Genomic DNA, 27402 nt, shown 5'->3' with positions numbered 1-27402 from the left:
CCGGGAGGGTAAGAAAGCAGGTTTAAATTGTAGGGAAATTTAAATGGCCACTGTAAATTGCCCCTCGTTGCTGGTAAGTGATGGCATCTGAGAGGAGTTACGAGAATGTAGGAAGAATAAAAAGTGGATATTAAATGGGGAGAGTAGATTGGGAGTGGCTGCTTAAGGGGTAAATCCACATCTGACGTGTGGGAGTCCTTTAAAGGCCAGCTGGTTAGAGTTCAGGACCATTATTTTCCTGTGAGGATGAAAGATGAGGAAGGCAAGGTTTGCGAACCTCAGATGACAAGAGATATTGTAAGTTTGGTTAAAAAGGGAAAGGAAGCATATGTAAAGGTTTAAGAAGCTAAAATCAATCAAAACCCTTAAGGAATATAAAGGAAGCAGGAAAGAACTTAAGCAAGGAATTAGGAGGGCTGATGAGGGCAATGAAGTATCTTGGCAAGTAGGATTATGGAAAATCCTAAGGCATTGTCTATGTATATACAAAGCTGCCAGAAATGTTGCCAAAAGGAGCAGTAAAACTGTGTATAGGGAAAATTTTAGAATTTGGCAAACGAGGACCAAGAAATGTATTTGGGAAAAGTAAAATACTGGAGTAATCCAGCAAAACACATTTATATAAAAAAGCTGAAAAGCTTCAGTAGATGTGAAAACAAAAAAAATCAATGAAAATTAATGTGAATCCCTTACTGTCTGAGACCATATTGGGGGAAAAAGGAAATGGTGGAGAAATTATACAAATACTTTGTTTCTGTCTAGGTGGGAGCAGACAAACCTGGAAACAGCATAGAACATGTTTAGGGTGAATGAAGAACAGAAAGAAATCAGCATTGGCAAAAAAAAATTGGAGAAATTAATGGGACTGAAAGCCTATAAACCACAGAGCTTGATGATCTGCATCCCAAGGTTTTGAAAGAGATGGCCATGGAGATGGTGGATGCATTTTTTAATCATTTCCAAATTTCAGATTGTACTGCAAAATTCCATTAACTTCATAGATTTTCTATCTTCTCAGAAAATGGAATGTAGTAAATGTAACCCCACTGTTTAACAAAGACAGGAAAAAGAAATTGGGGAACTACAGACCAGTAGCAGGATTATTAAAAGTCAAACTGGATCAGAATCAGGTTTATTATCACTGACTTACATGTCGTGAAATTTATTGCTTTGCGGCAGCAGTACAGTGCAAAGACATAAAATTACTATAAATTACAAAATAAATAGTGCAAAGAAAAGAAATAACAAGGCAGGGTTCATGGACCATTCAGAAATCTGATGGCAGAGGGGAAGAAGCTGTTCCCAAATCGCTGAGTATGGGTCTTCAGTCTCCTGTACCACCTCCTTGATGGTAGTATCGAGAAGAGGGCATGTCCCAGATGGTGAGGGTCCTTAATGATGGATGCCACCTTCTTGAGGCACCGCCTCTTGAAGATGTCTTCGATGGTGGGGAGAGCTGTGCCTGTGATGGAGCTGGCTGAATCTATAACCCTGTGATTGGAGGCTCCATACCAGACTGTGATGCAACCAATCAGAATGTTCTCCACTGTACATATATAGAAATTTACAAGACTCTTTGACATACGAAATCTCACACTCCTAACAAAGTAGATCCTCTGGTATGTCTTCTTTGTGATTGCATCAATGTATCTTGCCCAGGATAGAGGTGTTGATGCCTAGGAATTTGAAGCTGCTCACCTTTCCACCACTGAGCTTTCAATGAGGACTGGTGTGTATTCTCCTGACTTCTGCTCCCTGAAGTCCACAATCAATTCCTTGGTCTTGCTGACGTTGAGTGCGAGGTGGTTGTTGCGACCACACTCAATCAGCTGATCTACCTCACTCTTGTACGTCACCTTGTCACCATCTGAGATTCTACCAATAACAGTAGTGTCGTCGGTGAATTTATAGATGTCATTTGAGCTGTGTTTGGCCCCACAGTCATAAGTGTAGAGAGAGTAGAGCAGTGGGCTAAGTACACATCTTTGAGGTGTGCCTGTGTTGATTGTCAGTGAGGAGGAGATAATCAATGAATGGCAAATAGTGTTTGGCAATCTTTTTTTGAGGTTGTAACTGTTGGGTTAGAAAAGGAGGGGCCAGTAGATGTAGTGTATTTGGAAACATTTCAGAATTCAGCAAAGGAGCGCTAAGAAATTGTTAAGGGAAATTAAATACTAGAGTAATTTATTATTCTTCTTTCACTTGGTAATGCAAAGGCTTTTGACAAAGGGCTATGAGATTAAACAAAATTTAGAGCATGTGGCATTGGAGGTAATGTATTACAGTTGTATTGATAAACGGTCGAAAAATAGAGAATAGGAATAAATAGGTTTTTGGGATCGCGAGGCTTTGATTGGGAGGTTGTGGTTACCACACCGATTAGTGCTGGGGCCTGAGCTGTTCACAATCTTTATCAATGATTTGTATGAGGGGATCAAGTATAATATATTCAGGTGCAGTTGAAGATGCAAAACTGGATGGCAGTGTGGCTTGTAAGAAGGTTGCACAGAGGCTTGACTGGTGAAATGGATATGCCGAGAAAAAGGTTGAGGATGTTGAAGATGAAATGTGGGAAAATAAGGTCAGTCCCGGTAGTTGGGGAAAAACGGACAGTATTTTTATTAATGGTGAGAGATTAAAAGGTGTTGGAGTTCAGAGAAACCTAGTTTTCATTGTACACAGATCAATGAAAGTTAATTTACAAGTATAGTAAGAAATTAGAAAGGCATTTAGTGTGTTGGTGTTTATTCAAAAGAGGATTTGAGTACACAGGTAAAACTATATGGAGTGGAATTATATAGGAGAATGGTCATACAGTGCCTGGGATATTGTGTACGGTTCTGGTCTCCCACCCAGACTGCAACAAAAATTCACCAGATTGGTTCCAGAGGTTGGGGGGATGGGGTCGGTGGTGGGGAGGGGGTGGTGGTCTTCAGAGGAAAGATTAAATAAACTGGGCCCATATTTTCTTCAATTTAGGAGAATGAGAGGTAATCTTAATGAAACAACTTTTTTTTAAAATGGGACTTGACAGGATAAATGTGGTGCAGATGTTTCCTCTGACTGGACTGTAGCTTCAAAATAAGGAATTTGCCCTTGGGACTGAGATGAGTGAAAATTTCTTCATCCATCTTGTGAATCTTTATAAGTTGTTTACTGAAGAGGGCAATGGAGGTTCAGTCACCGACTCTGTTCAGTCTTAGGACTGACTTGAATAAATTTTTGACTATTAAGACAGTCAAGGATCAGGAAAGGGTGAGGTGAACGGTCAGTCATGATCTTGTATGGTGGAGCAGGGACAAGGGACTGACTCGCCTACTATTATTGCTTATGTTATTTTGGAAGGAATGCAGTTTACTTTTAATTCAAAGTCACTTGTTTCAAACTATTTTAGCATTCATTTGTCATTTTAGTACAGATTTTGCTAAAAGCAAAAGAGGAATTCAGATTTGCATTTCATTAGTGCCTTTTCTGACCAGATATCCTAAATTGTTATGCAGCCAATGAAGTGTAGCCACTGTTGTAATGTTTTGGAAACTATTTACCAGTAATCAAAGTTTCTTCACTTGGGAGGTTCATGCATTGCTAATTTCATCAAGACATTACCCCTGACATGTGGGCCAATATCTTGCTGAAGTGTGATCTATTCTAGGATTTTTATTTTGCTGCTGTCATTTCCTTATTGCTGATGCTCTTTAACCATTATTTTAACTGTATGTGACCAACATTTGGACTTGTGCAAGGTGCATTCACATTTAGACTGTGTGACTAGGGTGTGGTTTCACCTTTCACTGAAATTACAATATAAACCCAACCCAAACCTTGGAGTGTGGCCTGGCCTAACATCATACTGGAGAGTAGCGTGATTCTACTTTTCCTTGGTGCCAATATCAACAATAAAATTAAGCACAGCTTCCTACCTTCAAATCATTTGGACTTGCTTTGATTACATATTTTGTTCCTAGCAGTTATGGGATGTGAGTATTCTGATCGTGATCATGAAACTTTATTTTTCCTCAAGAAAATATTCTATTTTGTATAGTGTGTGTTCAAGTGGCTAATTACATCATAAAGTGTGGCCCTGAGCCATGCATTGAACATCTTGGGATTGATTGATCGTTGGTCTGTGTTGAGTTAGTTGAGTTCGGTAGGTTTAGCAGTAGGACCACAACCGATAGCATCAACAATCCAGGGTTAACCTGTTCTTACTCCTGTTATTGTTCAGTGATTCTTGCTGAAGTGTATGGGCCAGAGTAGCAATTGTTGTTCATATTTTTGCATTTTGAACTGTTTTAGTTCTGGGAGGTATTCAGTGTATTCCAATGTATGTGACATTTTTCATTATAGAAGTGTTGATCTATTATTGCATTCATGAATATAAAACTAATGTAACTTGGATTCCCATAGGTAGTACCTATGCAACACCAATATAAACTCAGATTAAGAAGAATTATTCTTAAATAGATAGACCAAGTTAACAACTGAAACATCACCACCCTGGTGCTAGATCCTAAAGTAGCTGTGAGCAAGGCCACAAAAGGTGAGCTGCTATTCACTCTCCAGGTTTTTGAGCTGGTGTCCATTTGGATAAGGTATCTGATGGCTTCCAGTACTTATGGAAACATTAAGGTAGTACAAGCCAGCGGCTTCAGAAATAGGAAGAGAATTGGGAAGGAGGAAGAGATTCTGCATTTCAGATGAAGATTGATGGTGTTTGGGTTGTAAAATGAGTAAGAAGCATGTGGTGGTTTCCATGTAGTGTTTGTTTTGTAGTATTTAAGTACAGTAGTTCAGATTTTTTTTAAGTGTTGAGGGCTGGAGGTTCCTTGGCTGTAACTATTTATTTAAATTGCTGACTTTATAGGGAAGTGCTTGTGTGAAGATTTCCTGTACTTAAAATCTCCCCGACAATCATCTGCTGAGAAACTGAAAGAAACATCGAACAGCTGATTGTCAACGTGGTTTCAGTACATCAAACGAAAGTTGCACACTCGCCTTATTTGCTAGATGGCAACACAGTGAGGAACTTGGTCCTGGCACTAAGAACAATAATTTTATATGGTAAATATTTTTTATAAAAGGCTAACAATAAGGAGATAAGAGAAATTGCTCATTACTTAGACTTTGTTTTCTCTGTAATTATTAATGATCCAAGATTTATGTTTTGCTCAAAATGCTCTGTAAATTTATATGAAAAGGTCAGTTTAAATTTATATTTACAATTTAATTACCTTACTGATTTTTAAAGATATTATTAGCTGTCTTAATATAGTATATATATACAACAGAAATATTTCACTCCTGTGACATTTGCTAGAACAGAGATGTAGCTAAATTCCATATAAAATTCAGGTGTAGAATGACCTTGCATGAGTGTGCATTTTTGTTTTTGCCTTTTGGAAATAGGGTGCAACCTTGGTGTCAGCCTGAGTCTGAAGGTTGTCTGTCCAAGTCCCATTCCAAGGTTTTGAGCTACTGACTCCGAATGGAATATTGTGGCATTACTGTATTGTCAGGTGCCAGATTTAACCGAGGTCTGGTCTTTGAGATAAATGTTTGAGATCCTATGGCACTATTCATATAATAGAAAATTTTCTTGGTGTCCTAGCCAATATTTATCCCTTGACAGTGCCATTTTAAAAAAAAAATTTGGCTCCTGTGACCCATTTGTGCCACATTTTCTACATTACATCAGTGACTACACAACAAAAGTACTTGGCTGTCAAGCACTTCAGGATGTCCTGAGGTTGTAAAAAGCACTTGCAAATTCTTTCATTCATTGTTTCACTGATTTTTTTTAATCTTTAGCTTATCCCTAGTTTGATAAGTGTAAGATTTGTAGGCCCATTGTTAGTTTTATTGCAGATCTTAATAAATGTGTGATTTTTAATAAATCACAAATGTTTCCAGCTCATGAACAATGATCTGAATCCCCTCAATGCTCCTTGATCTCTGTTTTATCACGATGATAGTCTGGGATATAGTTCTCTCTCACAATGGGACTTACAAGAAGGAGCTCGATCCATAAAAGAGTTTATTTCCGAATGGAGTGTTCTGCATTTACAGCACTTGCAGAACCTGAATGGGAGTATCTCTGTAGTTCAAGGATGTCAGTTCAACTTAAATTATTCAATGTGAACATTTAATTTTTATGTCTACTCTTCTCATTCTGTGCAAAATAAATGTGTAATAAACATTTGCTGCTAATGTTTCAAATAGAGTGTAAGTATCTACATACCAACTGTATATTCTTTACGTTGTGCAATTATAGATTTTTTGTTTGACTTTCATGAAATTGAAGAAGTCATTTACTTTTGATCCAGCTGTGTAGCAAGGGTTGAGGAGATGGCAACAGTAGAAGCACTGTCGGAAAACACAGTAGGAGAAGATATGGAAGATGCATCCTCACCATTCTATGTTGAGAAGCACTCGTGGGATGGACTCAGAGAGATTATCCACAGCAGCAGGAAGTACCCTGGCATTGTCATTAACAAAGCACCTCATGATTTCCAGTTCATTCCAAAAAATGATAAATCTGGGCACCATTCCCACCGTGTCTATTACTTGGGTAAGTATTAGATAATATCAGAATGCTAAACTACACAGCAAGAAAGAGCTCAAGCTGCAAGAAATCATGATGCAACCAGATTAACGTTACTAGTGTTGACCTTTCCATGGGTAAAATGATGGAATGCAAGTCTCATTCTGATTATAAGATGAAGAACTTGTTGTTTCATTGTAGAATCCCATGGCTTAATTTTCCTGGGATAAATTTGAAAAAGTTGCCCGTAATTTGAAACAAGTTAGTGTTTATTAGGAGCCAGTTGGCTGACTGAACTGTGTTCACACTGAGCTACATGTGCACACAAGGTAGTAGAATGTGTGTTTCTAGCATATTGAAACTTTCAGAGAGAATTACTGCTCCAATAATATTGTACATATATCTATAGCCATTCCTTGATATATGAGAGGGTTGCGTAGCTGGAAAATGTTTTAACTGAAATGTCATGAATTGCAAAGTCTGGACGAAATGCAAAATAGTATTTTTTTACAGTATGTTCTAGTTGGCAGAGTGTAATGAAAAATGGTTTCATAAGTCAAAGACATACCACAGAGTCAGTGGCATTATAGTGAAAATTCACAATTTGAGCGTTCATTAAGTCAGAGTGTCTGTGCTGTGGTGACCAATCTTCTGCCAAGAACCAGTTGATACCAACTTTGTGTGCAGAAAATATGTTAAAAGCAAATGAAAGAGCAAGTAGACTTCACATGGGTGTGTGGTGGTTTCGTGTCACTTATTATAGCACCAGAATAAGAGACCTGAATGTGGAATTAGGGATTGTTCTTGGACCAGAGAAGGCTAAGGTGACATTCAGTTGTGTTGGTCAAAATTAAAATTATCTAATTTCTTTTTGACTTCCTGTATTTTTTTTGGTACTGTCCCAACGTGCTTGCAAAACAATAGCTGGCATTAACAGGACACTACACAGATCCTGCCAAAAGTTTCAGTACAAGCATTTGTTTGAGTCGTCAATTGGCCCAACTTGATGGTACTATTTTTGTCCATTAACGATGCAAACTGTCTTTTCTATAGGGATGCCTTATGGGAGTAGAGAGAACTCTCTTTTGTATTCTGAAATCCCAAAAAAAGTCCGGAAGGATGCTCTTTTGCTGCTGTCTTGGAAACAAATGCTTGATCATTTTCAGGTGAGATTTTTATTCTGTGAAAGCTTTACTTGGCATGATGATGTGATGTGGCACAGTGACACAGCTAGTAGGTCTGCTGCCTCACTGTTCCAGTGATCTGGGTTCAATCCTGACCTCAGGTGCTGAGTGTTGGAGTTTGCACATTCTCCCTGTTACAGCATGGGTTTTTTCCAGGTGCTCCAATTTTCAACTATGTCTCAGAGATGTGCAGGTTGGTTGGTTAATTGCCCCTAGTTTGTAGGTGAGGGATAGAATCTGGGGGAATTCATCAGAGTGTGGGGAGAATAAAATGAAATTAATGTGAAGGGACGGTTGATAGTCCAAATTTATTTGGTGGAGTAAAGGGCCAGTGTCATTACTGAATGATTTTATCACCATGAACATTTTAAACCATTAATGTGGAGTGCCATAGAGTGCAAGGGTAACAATTTATCACTGATTCTTCCGGTGTCATGTTGATAGTCTATGGCAGTAGGAGGCCAGATCGTGTGAGGAAACAATGGCTGCTTAGTGATCTTCCTCGCTTTCACTGTTCATTATGAAATGGAACTGGACACAAGACCATGGTGTTGCATGATATCTGGGACATTGTGTAATGGGCAGTCATTTTTTAGGGATCAAAAATTTGTTTTGATATTCTCCTTGTGTTCTGTTAAACAGATCCCAAGTTGAGACAGATATTGTATCTTTCCTTTTTACCTTGCACTTGACTCTTTCTCTGTAACATCTTAAATACTATCCACTCCTATATTCATTAACTTTAACCTAGCTACACCACTTCCATGTTCAAGCAAAACAAGTAATACTGTATTTATAAAGACCCTTGCATTCTGTGTGTGACTTAACTACATTGTAGTGGATAGGTTTGTCCTGGTATATAATCATTCTGTCAGCATTTTTCAGTAGAATCATGATGGGAGGAAAACGTTGAAATGGTTTAAACTTGGCATAGTCATTCAAAATAGAGCAGCATTGTATCTGAGATGAGTCTCCACTAAAATCTGTCTCCACTAAAATTTGAGCAAACTGAATTAGTCAGTGATTTTTATTTTAATGAGGATATTATCCAGATGGTTTTTAGCAACAGTGCAAAATTGCATCACTCCACAAGCGCTGAGTAGTGTGCATGTTTGAGATAATACCACACCATAATTATTTTTCTAGAATTATAGAATGACTGTTTAGGAAGGAGGCCATTGTACCTGTGCTGGCTCTTTGAAAGAAGTATCCAGTCATCCACATCCTCTTGGTCTTTCCTCAGCAATACAAATTTTTTCAATTTCATTGAATTTCTTTTTCGAAGTTATTGTTGAATCTGTTTTTAGCTGTTCATTCCAAATCATAAATCAGTACATAATTTTTTTTTGCACATGTTGCCTCTGGTTCTTTTTCTGATTATTTTAAATCTGTTTCTTCTGGTTATGAACCTTACAACCACTAGAATTTTTTTTCTTATTTACTCTATCATTTCTATCTTTTTTCTCTGTTCTGAGGAGAATAATCACTTTTCCTTTTAGTCTCTCCATGACATTTTTCATCTCTCGTACCATTCTAATAAATTAGTTTTGTATGCTCAATGACATCCCTTCCAGAACTGGAGATTAGTCAGACCCCAGCTGGAGGACTCTTAAAGAAGCACTGCCAAACTTCCTTGGTTTACTGCTTTCCCTATCCAGCAGTTCCCCCTTTGTTGCAACAACATCCACCATTGCAACCATTCAGCTCCTGCTCTGCGACTGAAGTCTTTGTCTTAGGCTGTACTTTATCTGTTTTGCCTGTGACCTTAACCCCTTGGGCAACCCTACTAGGAATGCAGGATTCTTGAAGGTATAATTCGTAGGGTTTGCATACTCCATCTTCCCCACAATGCGACAACCAAGGGAGAAGCCCTACAACAAAGTATTAACAACACCTGGAACTGCATATGTCCTTCAGCAGTCTGATGAAAGCCTTTAATATTATGAAAACAAGGGTCTGTGGTAAATTATATCAACATTTGGCAGCCCAAACATATTTATTACTGCTGTAAAACTGCTCCACAATTAGATGGCTGCCTCCATTATGCTTTGTGGATATACTTTTGAGTCCTTTGCTGTGCAGTAAAACAGGGCTGTGTGCTTGCATCCATCTCCATTTCTAAAGCAACTTTAAAAGAAAATTTTAATCTAAGGCCAGGCATAACTGCTTCAGCTTCTCTCATCTTGAACTCCAGGATACAGATGATTGTGCTGTGGTTGCATTCTCAAAAGGGAACCAGTGAACAGCTTTTGAACATTTTGAAGCTAGCAGCAGCCTAGAATTAACCTTTGAAATTGGCAAAGTAACCTTTCTCCACCAGCCTGCTCCTGGCCAATCATCAGACTTGGCAAAGATGACTTGCGTTGATAACTATCTGGAAAGCGTAGAACAGTTTGACTGCCTTGGCAGATATCCCTCCCAGAGGGCAAACTTTGATGTTACAATTCAACATAGAATCTATTCTACTAACCTTGCCTTTGGCTGACTGTCTCCTAAGTTGTTTGATAATCACATCAGCAAAATAGATACCAGAGGTTTATTTACAAGTTGGTTGTCCCAGCACTCCTCAACAGTTATGAGGCTTGGGTGACTTACAGAGAAGACTGAAATGCCAGCACCAGCACTTCCACTGGAAGACCCTTAAAAAAAAATTGGAAAGATGCCTCCACTGCCATTAGTGACTTTGTAGAAGCCAGAATCTTCGGTGGTGAGACCCTGATTATCCTTCACTTGAAGTGGAGTGGATTTTCTGTGCACTTGCCTGATGTCTACTTTTCAAAATGATTGCAGAGCCCCCTACTCAGCAATGGGGAGATGAAAAGAAAAGCATTCGAGTCATGTTCAAGACCAAATGTCAAGAGATGCAGCACCAACATCAGGCACTACTGGGAGGCAGTGGCCCAGAGTAAGGTTATCTCAGAGAGGTAATGACCAATTTGAGGAAGCTCTCACTCTGTTGCAGGTAAAGACCAGGACAGACAACTACCTATGAGTCTAATAGCACTTGTAAAGTCTCTCAGGGTATCTGCGGCTCAAGGAACTGCTCAGCCACTTGATGATCCATTTAAGTAAAAATCTGTGAAAAATCTTCCTCGACTCCAAGGGAATGCTGATGATATTCTCTGATAAACCCACACTTCCCAATTACCTTTCTAACAGTTCAAAGAATTAGCACCCCATGTAGTAATCTCATCCTATCTGTTTACTGAATTATAGTTAAAATTCACATTTAGTTTGATTTGCCTCTTCCCAAATTTCATACTTTAGTTAAATTCTGTCTGCCGTCAATCTTTCAATTTCACCAGTTTGTTCTGAGTTCTGCAGATTTGAAGGTTGAGCTTATTATTGCCATCTTGGTCATTAATGTGCCATAGGGCATTGTTTGCAACACTCACTCCTGGGAGCACTGCTGCACGGTGCTCCAGTCTGTAAACCAAACATTCCCCACAACTCCTTTATCAATTTTGCATCTAGTCGCCATTGTTCCTTTTTAAACACAAATATTCAGGACAGGTCCATTATGTGATACTTTATTAGATACCTTTGAAACTTCATTTGTGGATCAATTTTAATTATTTCAATAATTCGCCCTAATTTTAAATTCACAACTGAATAGGTAGGAAATTGCAATTAGGCAGCAAATGAACAGCAATGAAAACCACCAATGGAGAGATTTCAAAAGAACATTTTTAAAAACGAACAGTTAAACAATGCATTCTTTGGAGAAAAAAATTGCTTGCAGCGATTTCTAGACAATGCTTTGATTACATCTTTCATTCTCCTGTCGGATGAGCAGATTACTGCTGGGAGCAAGGTTTTGAGTAATACTGATATTGATCACCATTTACTAAAAGAAAACGACCTGTGTTTTATTTTGTTTCTTGTGTTAGATGTTTAAAATCTTTTATTCAGCTTCTGAACCAAATCACTCTCAGCTGTCAAGCTTTGATTCCCTCGTGTTTGTACATACAATATCTGGAAATTTCACACGATGTACTTAAAATTTGGCTGAAAGAGATGGGGCAAGGCAGCAGTTAAACCATGATAAGTCCTAGCCACTTATCTAAATTATCTAGACTTCGAACTTTTCTGTCTTTTTTAATTTTAAATTATTAATCATAATTAAAATAATTTCACCATGGACACAATATCTAATCCTTATTTTGGCAATGTATTCCTGACGGGTCTGCGGTAACGTGATATATTAATGACCTTCTGACACCTGAAGGCAATAAAAATGCTTGTTTATCTTAATTTTATTCAAATAAAACCCATTATTTTATTAAATTATGGGATGTGAGTATCACTGGGAAAGCCAGCATTAATTGCCTTAATTAAATTAATTGCCTTAATTAAATTAATTGCCTTAATTGTACTTGAGAGATGGCGGTGAACTGCTGACTTAAACTTCCTCAGACTTTCTAATGAAACTGCTCCCCAAGTGCCGCTGGGTAGGGAGTTTCAGGATTTAGATCCAGAAATAGTCAAGGGGTGCCAATCATTTGTGAGTAAGGATAGACTGTGACTTGGAAGGAAAATTGCAGGTGATGATGTTTCCCAATGTACCTGTTGGCCTTTTCCTCCCTTGGTGATAGAAGTTGCTGGTTCAGGAGCTGCTGTCAGAGTAACCTTGCCAAATAACTGCTGTGCATTTTGCAGATGACGCATTTTGCAGTCACAGTTCATCAGTGATAAAAAGAGTAAATGTGTAGAGTAGTAATATTCTAGCCATGGGTGTGAAATTAATGTTTTGATTTGCATTTGTTGCCTTTTAATTACACTAGCTTATAAATGTCCAAGCACATTGAGCATCTGAAATACCCAGCAGGCTCCACAAACCACTCCAGCACCTGAAGAAAGTGCTGACAAAGGATCTGCTCTCAAACCCACAGCCTAATTTCTTTCCCAGTCATCAGAGGGATTGGTGCATTTCAAGTATTTCTTTTTTTTATGGTTCACTATAAAAATACCTCACTCCTGGACATAGCTGCTGTGAGGATTGGTTGTATAGAAATTGTGAAAATGTAGAGCAAATTTGCATTTGTAGCCATATTAGGAACATTTGTCAAACCATGTTCAATTATTTAAAACTATGTTCAAAAATAGCCGACAATATTATAACCTTCACATATTCTATTTCTCACAGATAGTTAAACTTTACAATCTAACTGCAGTAGATATCACTTGTTTAGTAATGAAAATTACAAATGCCTCATTAGCAAAACATAAATCTGTTATTCTCTAAACTTAAATGTTAGTGCATAGATTACTGAAGTGTTGATGTTGGGGCTGCATTAAAATATTAGTTCAGATTCCATAAATTAATCCAATAGTTAATTTAATAATGTAGAACAGCAGGTACTGTGATGGTTAGAATTCCAAGTAATTGATTTGCAATGCTGCTTAGGCAAGTGTGGAGGAAAATGTTTCTTTCATTACAATGTTAAAATGTTATTCCAGGGAAATATCTTTCATTAATTACAGCTGGTTGAAAAAAATTACATAAGTAATCAAATGAAGTGAAGCTTTGGTTGAAAGCTGCTTTTGCTCTATGACTTGATGTTTTCTGCAAGTGAAACTCTGAGCTGTCAGGTGTTTGATTAGGGTTGCAAAAATAAATGAGATAAAGCAATGAAGAATAATGTTTTTGACATTTATAAATGTTCATAAATTGCTAAGAACATTTTTCTAATTCATTCCACAAAGCACTTTAGGTTACTGTGTAAAAGGACAATTTTATGATCACTTCCGGTGTTGATTCACAACATTTTTGAAGCTTTCTGTGGATTTCAGTTTCCATGTTGCACTAATTGCCATAGTTCTCTCACCTTGGGATCATTGTGTTGCTCAGTATTTTATGGTTAAGATGATTGGGAACCTGTTGTCTGCCCATGCCCCTCAATTAATCACTTGAGGCAATGCTGGTTTGATTACCTTGCATCCTTTTTTATACCAGCAGCCAGATGAGAAAATTAATCTTTTTCCACTAGATTTCTGGTTATCAGTATGCTTTTACACAAAGGTTAGCACAGAATTAATAATGTCTGTTTTCAGTCTGTTTTTTTTCTTTGGTGGAACAATAATCATTGCACCTATTTGGTTTCCCTAGAGTGTGGGGTCATCTAGTAATTCTGTGAGGCTACTTGTCTTTGGATTTGATGCTCATCTGACTTCAGCCCGGCAGAATCATTTAATTCAGTCTCCCAAGGTTGATTTGTACTTGTGGCCTCGGATTGTCAGGCCATTACCTGAATTTAGAAGTAGCTGTATCTTGATTCATATTAAAATGCAGATGGGCTTTCAAATGACCAAATCATCTTCCTCCTACACGCTGTATCCCTCACCCAATCCATTGCTTTAATTTATGTCTTTTTGCACCATGGGAAAGCAAGACAGACTTGGTGGCTGTTATGAGTAGAACCATTTAATGTTGGTAGATCTAATAATTGTGGATTGTTATTCAGAGAATTGTTGCAGAGTAGCTTTGTTCTTGTGGTTATACAGGCTACTCCACACCATGGGATGTACTCACGTGAAGAGGAGCTCCTGCGTGAAAGGAAGCGCCTTGGAACATTTGGCATTACCTCATACGACTACCACAGGGATAGTGGGCTTTTCCTCTTCCAAGCTAACAATAGTCTTTTTTATTGCAAGGATGGCGGGAAAAATGGATTTAATGTAAGTACGAGGTTAAAACTAGAACTACTGCATAGTGGAGCTGTTGCACGTCAGACCAGATTACCTGATCTCTTGCATTTGCACACAGTGTGTACCTTATTTAAGGTAGTGGAGACACGAGAGAGACTGCAGATGCTGGAAATCTAGGCAACAAACACAAAATGCTGGAGGAACTCAGCAGGTCAGGCTGCATTTATGGAGAGAAATGAACAGTCGATGTTTTGGGTCAAGACCCTTCATCAGGTCTCGGCCCAAAGCGTTGACTGTTCATTTCCCACCACAGATGCTGCCTGACCTGCTGAGTTCCTCCAGCATTTTGTGTTTGTTACTTAAAGTAGTAGTATGATTAACTGCATGTTGATTAAGTTTTTATAATTGAAAAGATTTTTTGTGCCTTGTCTTTAAAAAGTGTTCAAGTTATTGTGTAAACTGTAGAATTAACAGTGCTTTGTTTTGTTGCTCCTGTATGAATCATTGAACACCTACAGGTCTTATGTACTGCATCACTAACTGAGAACGAAGAAAGCTAAGCATGACGATACTGGTTAGACCACATTTGGAGTATTGTGTCCAGTTCTGGTTGCCTTATTATAGGAAGGATGTGGAAGCATTGGAAAGGGTGCAGAGGAGATTTACCAGGATGCTGCCTGGTTTAGAGAGTATGGATTATGAGGAGAGACTAAGGGAGCTAGTTCTTTACTGTTTGGAGAGAAGTAGGATGAGGGGAGACGTGATAGAGGTATACAAAATATTAAGAGGGATAGATAGAGTAGACAGCCAGCGCCTCTTTCCCAGGGCACCAATGCTCAATACAAGAGGGCATGGCTTTAAAGTAATGGGTGGGAAGTTCAAGGGAGATATCTGGGGGAGGTTTTTTACCCAGAGAGTGGTTGGTGCATGGAATGCGCTGCCTGGGGTGGTGGTGGAGGCAGGTACGTTGGTCAAGTTCAAGGGATTGTTAGATAAGCATATGGAGAAATTTAAAATAGGGTGATATGTGGGAGGAAGGGGTTAGATAGTCTTAGGTGAGGTTTAAAGGTTGACACAACATTGTGGGCCAAAGGGCCTGTATTGTGCTGTATTGTTCTATGGTTCTATACCTTGGATAATTGTACTTCATATTATCAAAGGGAATCTCACAGACCAGCAGTACCATTAACCATTAAGCCAGTGATAGGATTCCCACAATTACACCCCGCGTTATGGAAGGTAAATGATAATGAAGACTTCCTGCTAGATCTTATTAAGTGAGTCCTGGCTCATGGTGACCTGTCTTGAGGATAAGTTTGGGTAGAGTTGAGATGACCTTCATGTTTGAATCCACCAACACTTGATGTCTCAGGTGGGTTATGAAAAATTTTTAACAAGGGTCAGGCCATTTAAACACTAATTCTCCCAAGAATTGTGGGGAACAAATTAACTATCTTAATCTATCAAAGCAGCAATGATTTCAGAACTATGAATACCTTCCTTTCTGCTTTGGATGAAGAAAATAGCATTTAGTTTTGATGTTGAACCTTGCAAGCAGGAAGGTCCTATATCTTAACTGTTTAAATCAGCGGGGTTTTTATAAAGATTTTAAGGTGCCTGGATTAAGTAAAGATAAAAGTGGCTCTGCTTTGCTAAACATTTTGTCTTTGGCTGGTGGAGGAACAACAGAATAAGCTCTTGTTCAATGTTTAGGGTCAAACATTAGGAAAGTCACTTGATTAAGGTGGCTCGTACCTTTTGGGAGAGAAGAAAGTCTGAGCAGAACAGTGATAAAGCAGCATGAAATCTTATTGCAGATCACTTCTCTGACAAGCTGAAATAGTATTTCATGTTCTGGTGTCTTTTGCTAAATTTGTTGGTTCCTTGTTATCTATATCTAACCTGTAGCTAACAGAATGATGCTTTGCTATCATGAAATCCTCTGTACTCTCTCTTTACTAGCTAGGTCTCTCTTACAGATATCACCAATGAAGCCAGTAGAGATTAAGACACAATGTTCAGGTCCTCGCATGGACCCCAAGATATGTCCAGGAGACCCATCTTTCATTTCATTTATAAATAACAATGATTTGTGGATATCAAACATTGGAACTGGAGAAGAGAAGCGATTGACATTTTGCCATAAAGGTATGGCAATTTACCATTGTGTAGTAAGTTTGCAGTACTGTATGAATGTTGTAAATCTACTTAGGGGATTGGTTTTACAATACCAGCTCTGTCCGGGAACCACCAATTTACCCCTACAACATTCCAAGGCTGCTTCTGTCTCACGTTTTACTTTAAACCAAGTGCTGGACTGTTTGGTGAAGCTGCTTCACATACCAAGCATGTTCACCTGTTAGAATTCCCTTCAAACCATCTCTGAGAACGGTGATTATCTAGGAAAGCAAATGAAAGTTTCAGATGCTGGAAACTGAAGTAGAAACTGAAAATGCTGGAAATACTCTGCAGCATTTTCAGTTGGGGGAATATAATTGTTGATATTTTTGACCTGTTTTCTCCTCTTTCCTGCTTGAGGTGTGATAATTGTGCTATGGATGAAGGCTAGTTATAGTTATATATGTTACATATGTTTGTGGTCATTCCACAAGTCTAGCTGGTCTATTTTAGGAGCTATAAGACTGAGGGCTGTGGGAAAGCGATGATGGAACTAAGTTTACTATTCTCATCCATGTTGACAAATGTGCCCAAAGATAATCAAGAGAAGGAGCTAATTCTGGGAATGGAGGACAACCATAAAATCATTATTGCAGTTACAACTAAAGTTTTATTGCATAATTGCAGCAGGGAAAGAGGCCATTGGACTCAAGTAGTTCATGTGGATAGTTTCTTTCCAAGTATGCCTCCTGCAAAGCTGTTTTGCTTATTTTAAAAAAAAAGTCCATCAGAATATTCTTGTGCTTCATCCCTCATCTGCTTATCCAGCTTGCCCTTGTTGAATCCAATTTACTTATTATGGCAACTGCTCTACCCAAAGACTGCAAGAAATTGCAGAGAGTTGTGAACACAGCCCAGTCCATCACGCAAACCAGCCTCCCCTCCATTGACTCAGTCTACACTTCTCGCTGCCTCAAGAAAACAGCCAACATAATCAAATACCCCTCTCACCCTGGTCATTCTTTCTTCTTCCCTCTCCTGCTGGGCAGAAGATACAAAAGCTTTGGAAGTACGTACCATCAGGCTTGAGGACAGCTTTTAATCCCACTGTTATCAGACTCTTGAATAGACCTCTCTTACATTAAAGATGAATTCTTGATCTCCCAGTCTACCTCATTGCGGCCCTTGCACTTTATTTGTTTACCTGCACTGTTCTTTCTGTGTAGCTGCAACACTATATTCTGCATTGTTTTCTTTTTACTACATCAGTGTACTTATGTATGGCATGATCTGCCTGGATGGCACGCAAACGAAGCGTTTCACTGTATCTCAGTACATGTGACAATATCAGTTACTCACTCTGGAGTTCCACTTTCTAACCATTCTCTCGGTTCCATACTGCATGTGTATGGCACCTGTATGGCTCTGCAAATTGAATTTCTCTAAAGCCTTCTGACAAAAACTATGGTTCAGTAATGAGTTAGTGACATTATTTAAACAAAATATTTTCACCAGGTATGCCATTAAGGCTCACAAAAATACTTGTGGAACTTATGGTTTTCACTTCAAATGCCAGGCAAAAAGGTTCGCACCTCAGACCATGAGGAATTCGGTCCTTCAGTGGGATTGAATGTCATTCTGGAATTGTTCAAGTCATAATATGGGGCACAAACTACTACCTCCTGACACAAAGTATTACTAATTGAGCAAAGTGGAATCTGTATCAGTCATGGAATAAACCTGGTCTGTGGGCTCAGAAGCAATATAAGGTTAAACTGCCTAGAAATCTATGGTAAAGATCTAATTTACAGCACCACATAGAACCCAGATAATGTTCCAAACACTTAAACTTGCAGAATGCCTTAAAGTGTGTTTTTTGTGAACTGCAGTGACTGGTGGTGGGCAACTTTCAATCCGGCATTTGTCCAATTTACCTGCCCTTGGTTAAAATATGCAACAGATGATTATAGAATTGTGATAGAGACATGCCGAGTTTTTGTCTAAATGTTCTTTTATATTGAAATGTACAGAGAATGTGTTTTGACCAAGATAATCACCTGTTTTCCAGGTTTGCCTAATGTAGTAGAAGATCCAAAATCTGCGGGAGTAGCAACTTTTGTAATACAGGAAGAATTTGACAGGTTTACAGGTTACTGGTGGTGTCCTACAGGAACTGAAGGTACGAATTTAGCAGTAATGATTTCCTAATTTTTGCCAGGGACTAAATATGATCATTACTTTCTTAGCTTTCATTTTTTTTATTGCATGGAGGTCATGATACAACTTTATAAAACTTCGGTTAGGCCACTGCCTTGTGTGTAGTTCTAGTCACTACATTCTGGAAAGGATAAGATTGTACTACAAAGGGTGCAGAGCAAATTTACCAGGATGTTTCCTGGAATGGATCATTTCAGTTCCAAGGAGTGACTGGATAGGCTGGGTTTGTTATCAGAGGAGACTGAGGAGGGACCTGACAGATGTACAAAATTGAGGGATGTAGATAAAGTGCATACTTAAAAACATCACCCCACAACAGAAACATCTAAAACCTGAGGGTATAGGTTTAAGGTGAGGAGTAAGAGGGTTACAGGGGATTGGAGGAAAGTTTTCTTCATTGACAGGGTGGTTGCAGTGTGGAATGCTCTGCCTTAAAAGGTGGTGGAGGCACGTACTGCCACAAACTTTAAAAAGTATGTAAACAAGCGTTCAAATCTCCAAGGCATGAAAGGCTATGGACCAAGTTCTGGTAAATGGGATTAGTGTAGATGTATACTTGATGGGTCACTATGGGCACGGTGGACCGAAGGCCCTGTTTCTTTGCTGTACGACACAGTCTTTCAACTATTTTCTTGAACACTGTAGTTCTTCAATCAATTTTGAAGCTACTTGTCATAATGCAAGTCTGGATATGAATTCAAAGTCAGTAGGCTAACACTGATTATCTGACTGTGACTATGATTCATCTGACTGTGAGTTCAGTTTGACCAATGAGATGTTCTAGTGCAATGCACACCACTTGTCTGACTTGATTCTCCAAAACTAAACAGCACTGATTTCTTCCTCGTTAGTCTGAAAACTAATAATGTAGTTTAACGTGAATACATTTGCAAGTTGTGTCAAAGCTTGCATCTACTGTCTAGATGTAATTGCCCTTGGGAAGATGGTAGTAAATAATCCTTTTGAATTGCTGCACATATTGTGATGAAAGGACTCCCAAAATGCTATTAGGAGATAGCTTTGGATTCTGGCCTGGTGACAATAGAGGAATGGCTAATGTGTGGCTTGGAGGTGGTGATATTCCCATGTGTCTACACTCTTTTACTTCTAGGCAGTAGGTGCTGTCCAAGTGGTCTTGGCAGGTTGCCCCATGCTTCCTGTAAGTAGCACCCAGTCCAGCCACAGTGCACTGGTAAAGAAGGGGATGATGTTTAAGGTGGTGATTGTGTCGATCAAGCTGCCTGCCCTGATGGCTTGTGTATTATTGGAGGCACATTCACACACGAAAGTGAAGAGTATTTCATCGCTCCTGCCTTGTGCCATGTCTTGTAGGTGTTGGAAAGGCTTTGGAAAATTAGGAAGTGAGTCACTCACTTATGAATACTCTCTGCCTTTGACTTGCTCTTGTAGCCAGAGTATATTTGTGGCTGGTTGAATTAAATTAGTCTAATTAATATAACTGCAGATAGCTAACTACAAATTGAGGATTTTGACATTTGCTTGAAAGAACCAAAGTTGCTCAAAGTTATTAGTAAAATGTTAACATTTTCATGCAAAATCTGAACCTCTATTTCCTTACAACTCGGACCATGTGGTAGATACTTGGAGCTCCGTATTAGACATCCTTCAATAACTCTGAAGTAAACTTCAACTGCTCAGGAAGACTAAAAGTAGTAGGAAAGAGGAACTGTTTCTTGGTCAATTTATACACTCAACCAGCATCACTAAAACAAATAACCTGGCTGATATCTTTTGCTGTTTGTAGAACCTTATGTATATATTGCTTGCTGCATTAGAAGAGTGTTTTAGAAGTATTTCATCAGATAAAAACCATTTATAATATCCCACATTCACTGTGCTTTATATACGTAAGTTCATTCATTTGTTCTTTAAAACTGAAGACTAAACCGCAGCTGTCCATGGCCAGATACAATATTCAGCCTCACCTTGACTTGTATAAAAGCATTTTTGGTTTTCCTCTCAGATTCGGATGGTGTGAGGACTTATCATCTCTTGTATGAAGAAGTAGATGAATCAGAAGTGGAGATCATTCATGTACCCTCCCCTGCACTGGAAGAGAGGAAAGCTGATGCCTACAGATACCCAAGAACAGGTTAGAAATAGAACCCATGATCTACAATACACTGGCTTACTAAAAGAATAATAATTAATATAAAAGTATTAATGATATGGTGCACAAGTTTTAAATAGCTGTTTCTTAGATTAGGCAACTAGGTTTATGCAATTCAATGGGATTTGTATCGGGGTACATTCCTGGGAATGTGTGCAGTAATGGAATCAGTGTGAGAAAGGGTAATTATATCATTATATTTGGATGTTTATTGATGCATCGTGCCAGAAACCTGAAGCGAATTCCAGTCCTCCCTGTTGCTGCGCCAGAAATGGTGCAAATCCCAGCTCTTTGCTGACCATCTTGCAGCAATGAATCTCCCACAGTGCAGTGTGGGGAAGCTGCCTGTGGGGGCTGGCATTGAGCAGGCTGGGGCAAGTGGTGGGTCTGCTCAATGCTACCGATGTGGGACTCGGGGCTGCATGTTGCCCAGCACGATGAGTGTGGGCCGCTGCTGGGAACATGGCGACGTGTTAACCAGGTGTCCAAATCTCTCATCACCTTTCATGGGATGTCAGGAGGCAGCATTATCTTTTCGGCTACAGAGCTCTCACGAGCACTCCCCAGTTCAGAAATTTTTCTGTAGCAACAAACTCAACCCATAGAGAAGTCTCTAGGCCAAACAAGAGAAGGGGAGACAACAGTTTTCATCACACCGACAATTTCCATCACATCCGACAGGGAGACCATGGTATCAAGGTGGGCTATCAACATAAGAAGAAGGTACTGCAACAGTGCCAGTGGAGGATGAGGAATTCATGCCAGATTCCTGATGCTGCAGTAGGGAGGACAGGTTTCACACCAGATTCGAGCAGCTCATAGCCCAGGCGGATGTATTTTTTTAAGTACTGAAGGGTATATACCTGTGAGTGTGTGGATGCTAGGACAAAGAGGGCTACTGTACAATAAGTAGCACTCTGCAGGAACAAAAAACAAACTGGTGGAAGAACTCAGCAAGTAAAACTCTTCCAGTGGTTTGTTTTTTGCTCCAGATTGCAGCATCTGCAGTCTCTTGTGTCAGTACTCTGCACAGCAGTGCGAAGGAGGTACCAGAGTGTATCCATCCAGAACTGCCTAACATTTTTGAATTTGCCATTCTATACTCGTATGATACTTGAAGTATGCCATTGGTTTAGTCTGACTAATATGTTTCTGGAGCCCTCAACTCTATAACTTGAGGTACAGGTGACTGAAGCTTATGAAGGCATATTGTTCTGGAGAATGGATTCTGAAAAGACAAGTCTATATGGCAGTGGAGGACAGAAATTGCAGTGGTGCTCAGTGATACTACATTGTAGTGCTTGATTATATCAAAAACATTTGGGTATATTTTATTTAAAAGATGCAGTATTGAAAGCTTTATGGTATTTTATGTGCTCAAGTTGTTTAGATCTAATGTTCTCAAGCATTTATAAAGCCAATAAAGCTAAATTCAACGACTTCCAGTTCCCCGGCCCTGACCACCTCATTTTAACAATGGACATCGTCTCTGTAAATTTTGTCCCTCTTGGTTCAGTCCCTTTCTACCTATGTCCGTGACAGTTCGCATGCTCTCCATCACTTCAACAACTTCCAGTTCCCTGGCCCTGACTGCCTCATTTTTACCATGGACGTCAAGTCTCTGTCCCACTCCCATACTGACATGTCTATCTATGGCCGCCTCTACTGCCACGTTGAGGCCAGCAGCAGGTTGGAGGAACAACACCTCAGATTCCACCTTGGGAGTCTCCAACCTGATGGCCTCAACATCGATTTCTCCAACTTCCAGTAACCCCACCCCTTCTTTTTCTCTCCACCCCCCCCCCCCCCCCCCCCCCCGCACTCCTTTGTCTGCCCTTATTCCTATGGCTCCCTTCCCCCACTTTGATGACCTGCCCATTTCCTCTCCTCCCCTCCCCCCATCTTTTATTCCATGGTCCACTGCTCTCTCCAGCTGATTCCTCCTTCAGCCCTTGGCCTCTTCTACCTGTCACCTCAGCTTATTACATCTTCTCCCCCTCCCCCACCCACTACTTTTCCCCCCTCACCACTTTCCCCCCTCACCTGGACTTGCCTATCACCTGAACTCGCCTATCACCTGAACTCACCTGTCCCCTGCCTGCACGTACTCCAACCACCCCCCTTCTTATTCTGGTTTCTGCCCTCTTCCAGCCCTGATGAAGGGTCTCAGCCTGAAACATCGACTGTTTATTTCCTTCTGTGGATGCTGCCTGACCTGCTGAGTTCCTCCAGCACTTTTTGTGTATTGCTCCAGGTTCCAGCATCTGCAGAATCTCTTGTGTCTCTATTTATAAAGCTAAACATTTTGCTCAGTTTTATCAAGAAGGAGAATTAAAATCTTGTTTTTGCTGAGAATTGTATTCAAACATTGAAACCTCATTTCTTCCAACATCTGTGTCCATAAAGCAGATTTTTAAAATGTAACTACTATGAAAATTAATTTTCTAGTGCTCCATTAATTATCTATTTTACTTTATCAAATTATGATGCAATCTATTGAATCATATATGTAGGGTTTAATAATAGTAAGTAGCAGAAACTTTAGCTGCTGTTTTATTGCCTATTGTTTTGTGTATAATGAACCACTTTTTTTTGAGCCATGCTTTATTCTACTGCATCATGTGAGTATCTTCACCAGAAGGACTGTAGTATTTCAAAAGGCGGCTTGGCTTAAGGATGATGAATGCTGGCTTTGCCAGTGATGAGACAGAACACAGAAAATGGATAAATGTTTTAAAAGATGAAACTCTTGTAAACAATACTGCAGAATCAACAGCAGTGGGCAGATTTCTAAGTTCATTAAGACTTTTCTATTCAGAACTAACATTGTGATTTTTGAATATCTCATCCTTACAGGGAGTAAGAATCCCAAGATTACACTTAAGTTATCTGAGTTCAGAACAGACAGCCATGGGGCGGTGAGTATTCCTCTGAAAGTGGTGTATTAGGTAGCTAAGAAATATGTATTTATATTGGAAAGTTCAGATAATTAATCAGGGAACAATTTTGTTTTCCCCTGTAAATGAAAATAACAAAAACCTGCTGGAAATCTGAAACAAAACCAGAAAATGCTGCACATCTGACAGAGTCTTTGACCTGAAATGTTAACTTTTTTTCTCCTTCCACAGATGTTGCTTGACCTGCATACTATTTCCACCCCATTTTCTCCTCGAAGCAGTAAACCATTTGCCTGATTTAATTTAAAACAGATTGCCGTGCTTCCTATGCTTCAGTCACCTTCAGTATTTCATTTTCAGGTGACCCCCATGTTACGGGGAAGTTGCATTCCTAGAAAACAGTTCGTATAGTGATTTTCCGTAACACACATCTGCACATGTGTAAAGAGATGCAAGATTGAAAAAGAAGCATTTATTTATTTACATTTTTTCACGTAAATTCTGTAAGAGTAAATTTTTTCCGTATATCAAATTTTTGGTAGTGATTTGTGAATTCTGTAGGGGTGAATTTCCGTTACCCAAACGGCTGTATCCTGGGGTCACTTGTATATATGGAAGTAGCGTACGTGAAATTGTGAAGTTTTAGGAAGACTGGGAATGGTATAAAAGAAAGATTAGGGATCAGAAATATAAACCTTAATGGGAAGCATTGAATCTAACCATAACATTTTAAAAATAAAGTATATGAATCTCATTTTTTTTGAGCAATGGTATGACAGGCAAAGAGAAATGGTAAGCTAACCCTATTTTGATCATTGGTCTGGTCACATTACAAAGTTGTCTAGTATTGGATACACTAATTTACGATGGGTTTGGAAAGAGTATAGAAGAGATTTACTAAGATGATAGGCAGCGAGGTTTTACATATGAGACGTGAGGAAAGAAACTGAAATAGTTGTTAAAATGTAAAAGGTTACGAAATCTGGAGGTGGTATTCAAAAACTGAGGAGTTTTGATGAGATTTAATAGAAGGGACATGCATTTTCCACTGGGGAGCATCATTCATTAAAGTGTATGAATTAAACATGAATAATAATATTTATTTTCAGCAGTTTTAGGGCATCAAATGGCCTTCCAAAGATGTTGGTAGAAGCAGAATACCGTATCTATTAATATTCTTTTAAAAGCAGGCAAGAGAATAGGGATTGAGTAGCCTCATTTGTGAGCTCTAATTTTAGATCCTAATTTACTGGGGAATCAGAATGGCAACACCCTTATTTATTTGTAGAACAAGCTGATTTCACCCCCTTTTGTCATGACGACATAAAGATAAGAAATGGAGCAGGAGGAGAATTCCAAAGACTCATAACCCAGAGAGAAATTTCTTCTCATCTCAGTCTTAAGTGGCTGATTCCTTATTTTTAAACTTTCCATCCCCTTGTTCTTGACGCCCTCACCAGGGGAAACATTGTCACAACACCTACCCAGTCTGTTCTGATAAAGGAATTGGTTCTGTTGCGTTTCCCACAGATGCTGCCTAACCTGCTGAGTTTTTCCAGGACTGAGTGTTTTTATTTCAGATTTCCAACATCTGATTCTAGCCAGTTAAGCCCCTCAGTCTGGTGTGTTTTGGTGAAACTGCATAGCATTCTACTAAATTCCAGAGAATAAGGCCATCCCATTCAATTGCTCTTTCTAAAACGTCTCCCTCATCATAGGAATCAAACTAGTGAAGCTTGACGTCCTCCTAGCCAAGTATGTCCTCCCTTAAATGAGGGGCCTTCAGGTTTTGTTTCACCAAATCCCTCTGCAGCTACAACATGGCTTTCCTGCTTTAGTACTACATCCCGCTTGCAAAATGGCCAATAATCTATTTTTTTTTCCTGATTACTTCCATGCTAACTTTGTTTCTTGTGCAGGGTCAACCAGACAGGGGTCCTCCCACTTAAGTAATATTCTGCTTTTCTGTTTTTCCTATCAAAGTTAAAAAGTCTCACACTCCCATGTATTTATGCCCAGTCAGTCTGTATCCTTTTGCATAATCTTTGGTTCCTTTTCACGACTTACTTTCTCACCTGTCTTTGTATCATCTGCATACTTGGGTGCATTACACTCAGTCTAGCGACACTTGGGGAAGGAATCCAGTTGATGTATGTTTTATTCACTGTAGTCTGTTTGCAATAGAGCACAACTTTAATCCTAATACATTGTTTTCCTCCTTTGGTAGATCCTGAGTACACAAGACAAAGAGCTGGTTCAGCCATTTGAAATTCTTTTTCCTGGCATTGAGTATATAGCACGGGCTGGATGGACAAAAGATGGAAGTTTGTATGTTTCCTTCCTTGTGGGTTACTAAATTGACTTTTAAAGAAAATGTAGCCATGAAGTAATAATAATGAATAAAGAGTAAGATTGTCCAAGCAGTAAAGAACATGAAGAGATCAGTATAATTTATTTGAACTCTCAAAATGCTGTAGTATTTTGTCTTGCATACAGCTCAATTGCTTTTATCACTTCAGCTGGCCTTAGACCTGTTGATTCGTATCTAAATCCCCCAGTTTTGACTTCATCTGGTACTACATACGCATCTCATTTTAAGAGTGCAGTTAAAAAGAGATTTAACATAGATTCTATCTACCAGAGCTGTGCTTTCTCCCTGCAAAATAAATTGACCTAACTTGGCAGAAATAATGGCAATGTATATTTCTGAAAATAGGGAATTTGAATCTGCTTTCACATTAAGACCTCTTGAAGGCAGACAAACATGGCCTGAGGCCCATGTAGTCCAATATTTGCATTCTTAAACAATGGAGTCTCCTTTGGAGCCTACATAGATTTCCATCTGGAGGACACAGAATGTGTAACTCTCAACAGAGTAGAAGTGCCCTTTTATCTTGAATCTGCTGCCTCTAACTTGACACTTAATGTTTATTCCAATGAGACCCTCACTCATTAGACAGCCCAAATTGCAGTCGTGAATAACTCTTCTCTCTTCTCTTTGTCACAGTGCCTGGGCAGTATTACTAGATCGACCTCAACAAAGACTCCATTTAGTACTGATCCCAACATTATTATTTATTCCGGTAACCAAGGATGAAAATGAACGGATTAAATTTGTAGAGGCTGTGCCAGAAAATGTTCATCCACACATTATTTATGAAGAAATAACTGATATTTGGATAAATGTAAGTCCATAAAGTCCCTGAGGAATATGCAAGAATATAATTGCATTTCTCAGTACATGGTATATTAGTGTTGGTGTATGGGATGCTTTTTTTTAAAAAGTCTTCCAGCACTGAATCATTGAGCATTCATATTTTCTTCTGATCCATGCCAACTAAGAATGGAAAATAGACTGACATTAATTTTATATGGAACCCAGCTACTGGATGTATGGATGCTATAGTTTGAAGAATGATTTGTGTAGTTACAAAATTTGTCAAATGAACAATGTGTGGCTAATAACAAGAACAGAGAAACCTGAACTAATTAAGTAAACAATCCTAGGAATGGGCAATTTCTGAATCTGCTAAATATATTTTAGAAATGGGAAAACAAATGTTGAAAAGGTTTTCATTCATGAGGATGTAAAAAAAAAGTTTGGGTTTGATAACTGAAATTTCTCCAGTCTTCAGTCAGTGTTAGTCAGTTACCAATAATGTCAAT

The 27402-nt window shown here is 39.0% G+C and overlaps 1 protein-coding gene across 5 annotated transcripts in view; it reads left to right on the top strand.

Moving 5' to 3' along the window:
* dpp9 (dipeptidyl-peptidase 9) overlaps positions 1–27402 on the top strand; it is an 82737-nt gene that overhangs the window by 23895 nt on the left and 31440 nt on the right. For 3 of the 5 annotated variants that reach the window (XM_052037916.1, XM_052037918.1, XM_052037917.1), the window contains 10 exons: positions 4865–5061; positions 6324–6568; positions 7595–7707; positions 14230–14403; positions 16353–16521; positions 18560–18670; positions 20693–20821; positions 23696–23757; positions 25964–26064; positions 26744–26921. In XM_052037916.1, the coding sequence (XP_051893876.1) occupies positions 6346–6568; positions 7595–7707; positions 14230–14403; positions 16353–16521; positions 18560–18670; positions 20693–20821; positions 23696–23757; positions 25964–26064; positions 26744–26921 (1260 nt within the window). In that variant the 5' untranslated portion in view covers positions 4865–5061; positions 6324–6345. The remainder of the gene's footprint in view (positions 1–4864; positions 5062–6323; positions 6569–7594; positions 7708–14229; positions 14404–16352; positions 16522–18559; positions 18671–20692; positions 20822–23695; positions 23758–25963; positions 26065–26743; positions 26922–27402) is intronic. The other 2 variants (XM_052037915.1, XM_052037914.1) reach the window with 1 other exon arrangement.

The sequence above is a fragment of the Pristis pectinata genome, chromosome 24 (assembly GCF_009764475.1).
Source record: "Pristis pectinata isolate sPriPec2 chromosome 24, sPriPec2.1.pri, whole genome shotgun sequence".
Taxonomy (NCBI): domain Eukaryota; kingdom Metazoa; phylum Chordata; class Chondrichthyes; order Rhinopristiformes; family Pristidae; genus Pristis; species Pristis pectinata.
Note: the sequence above shows the minus strand (reverse complement) of the source record. Positions and strands in the feature narration are given on the sequence as shown.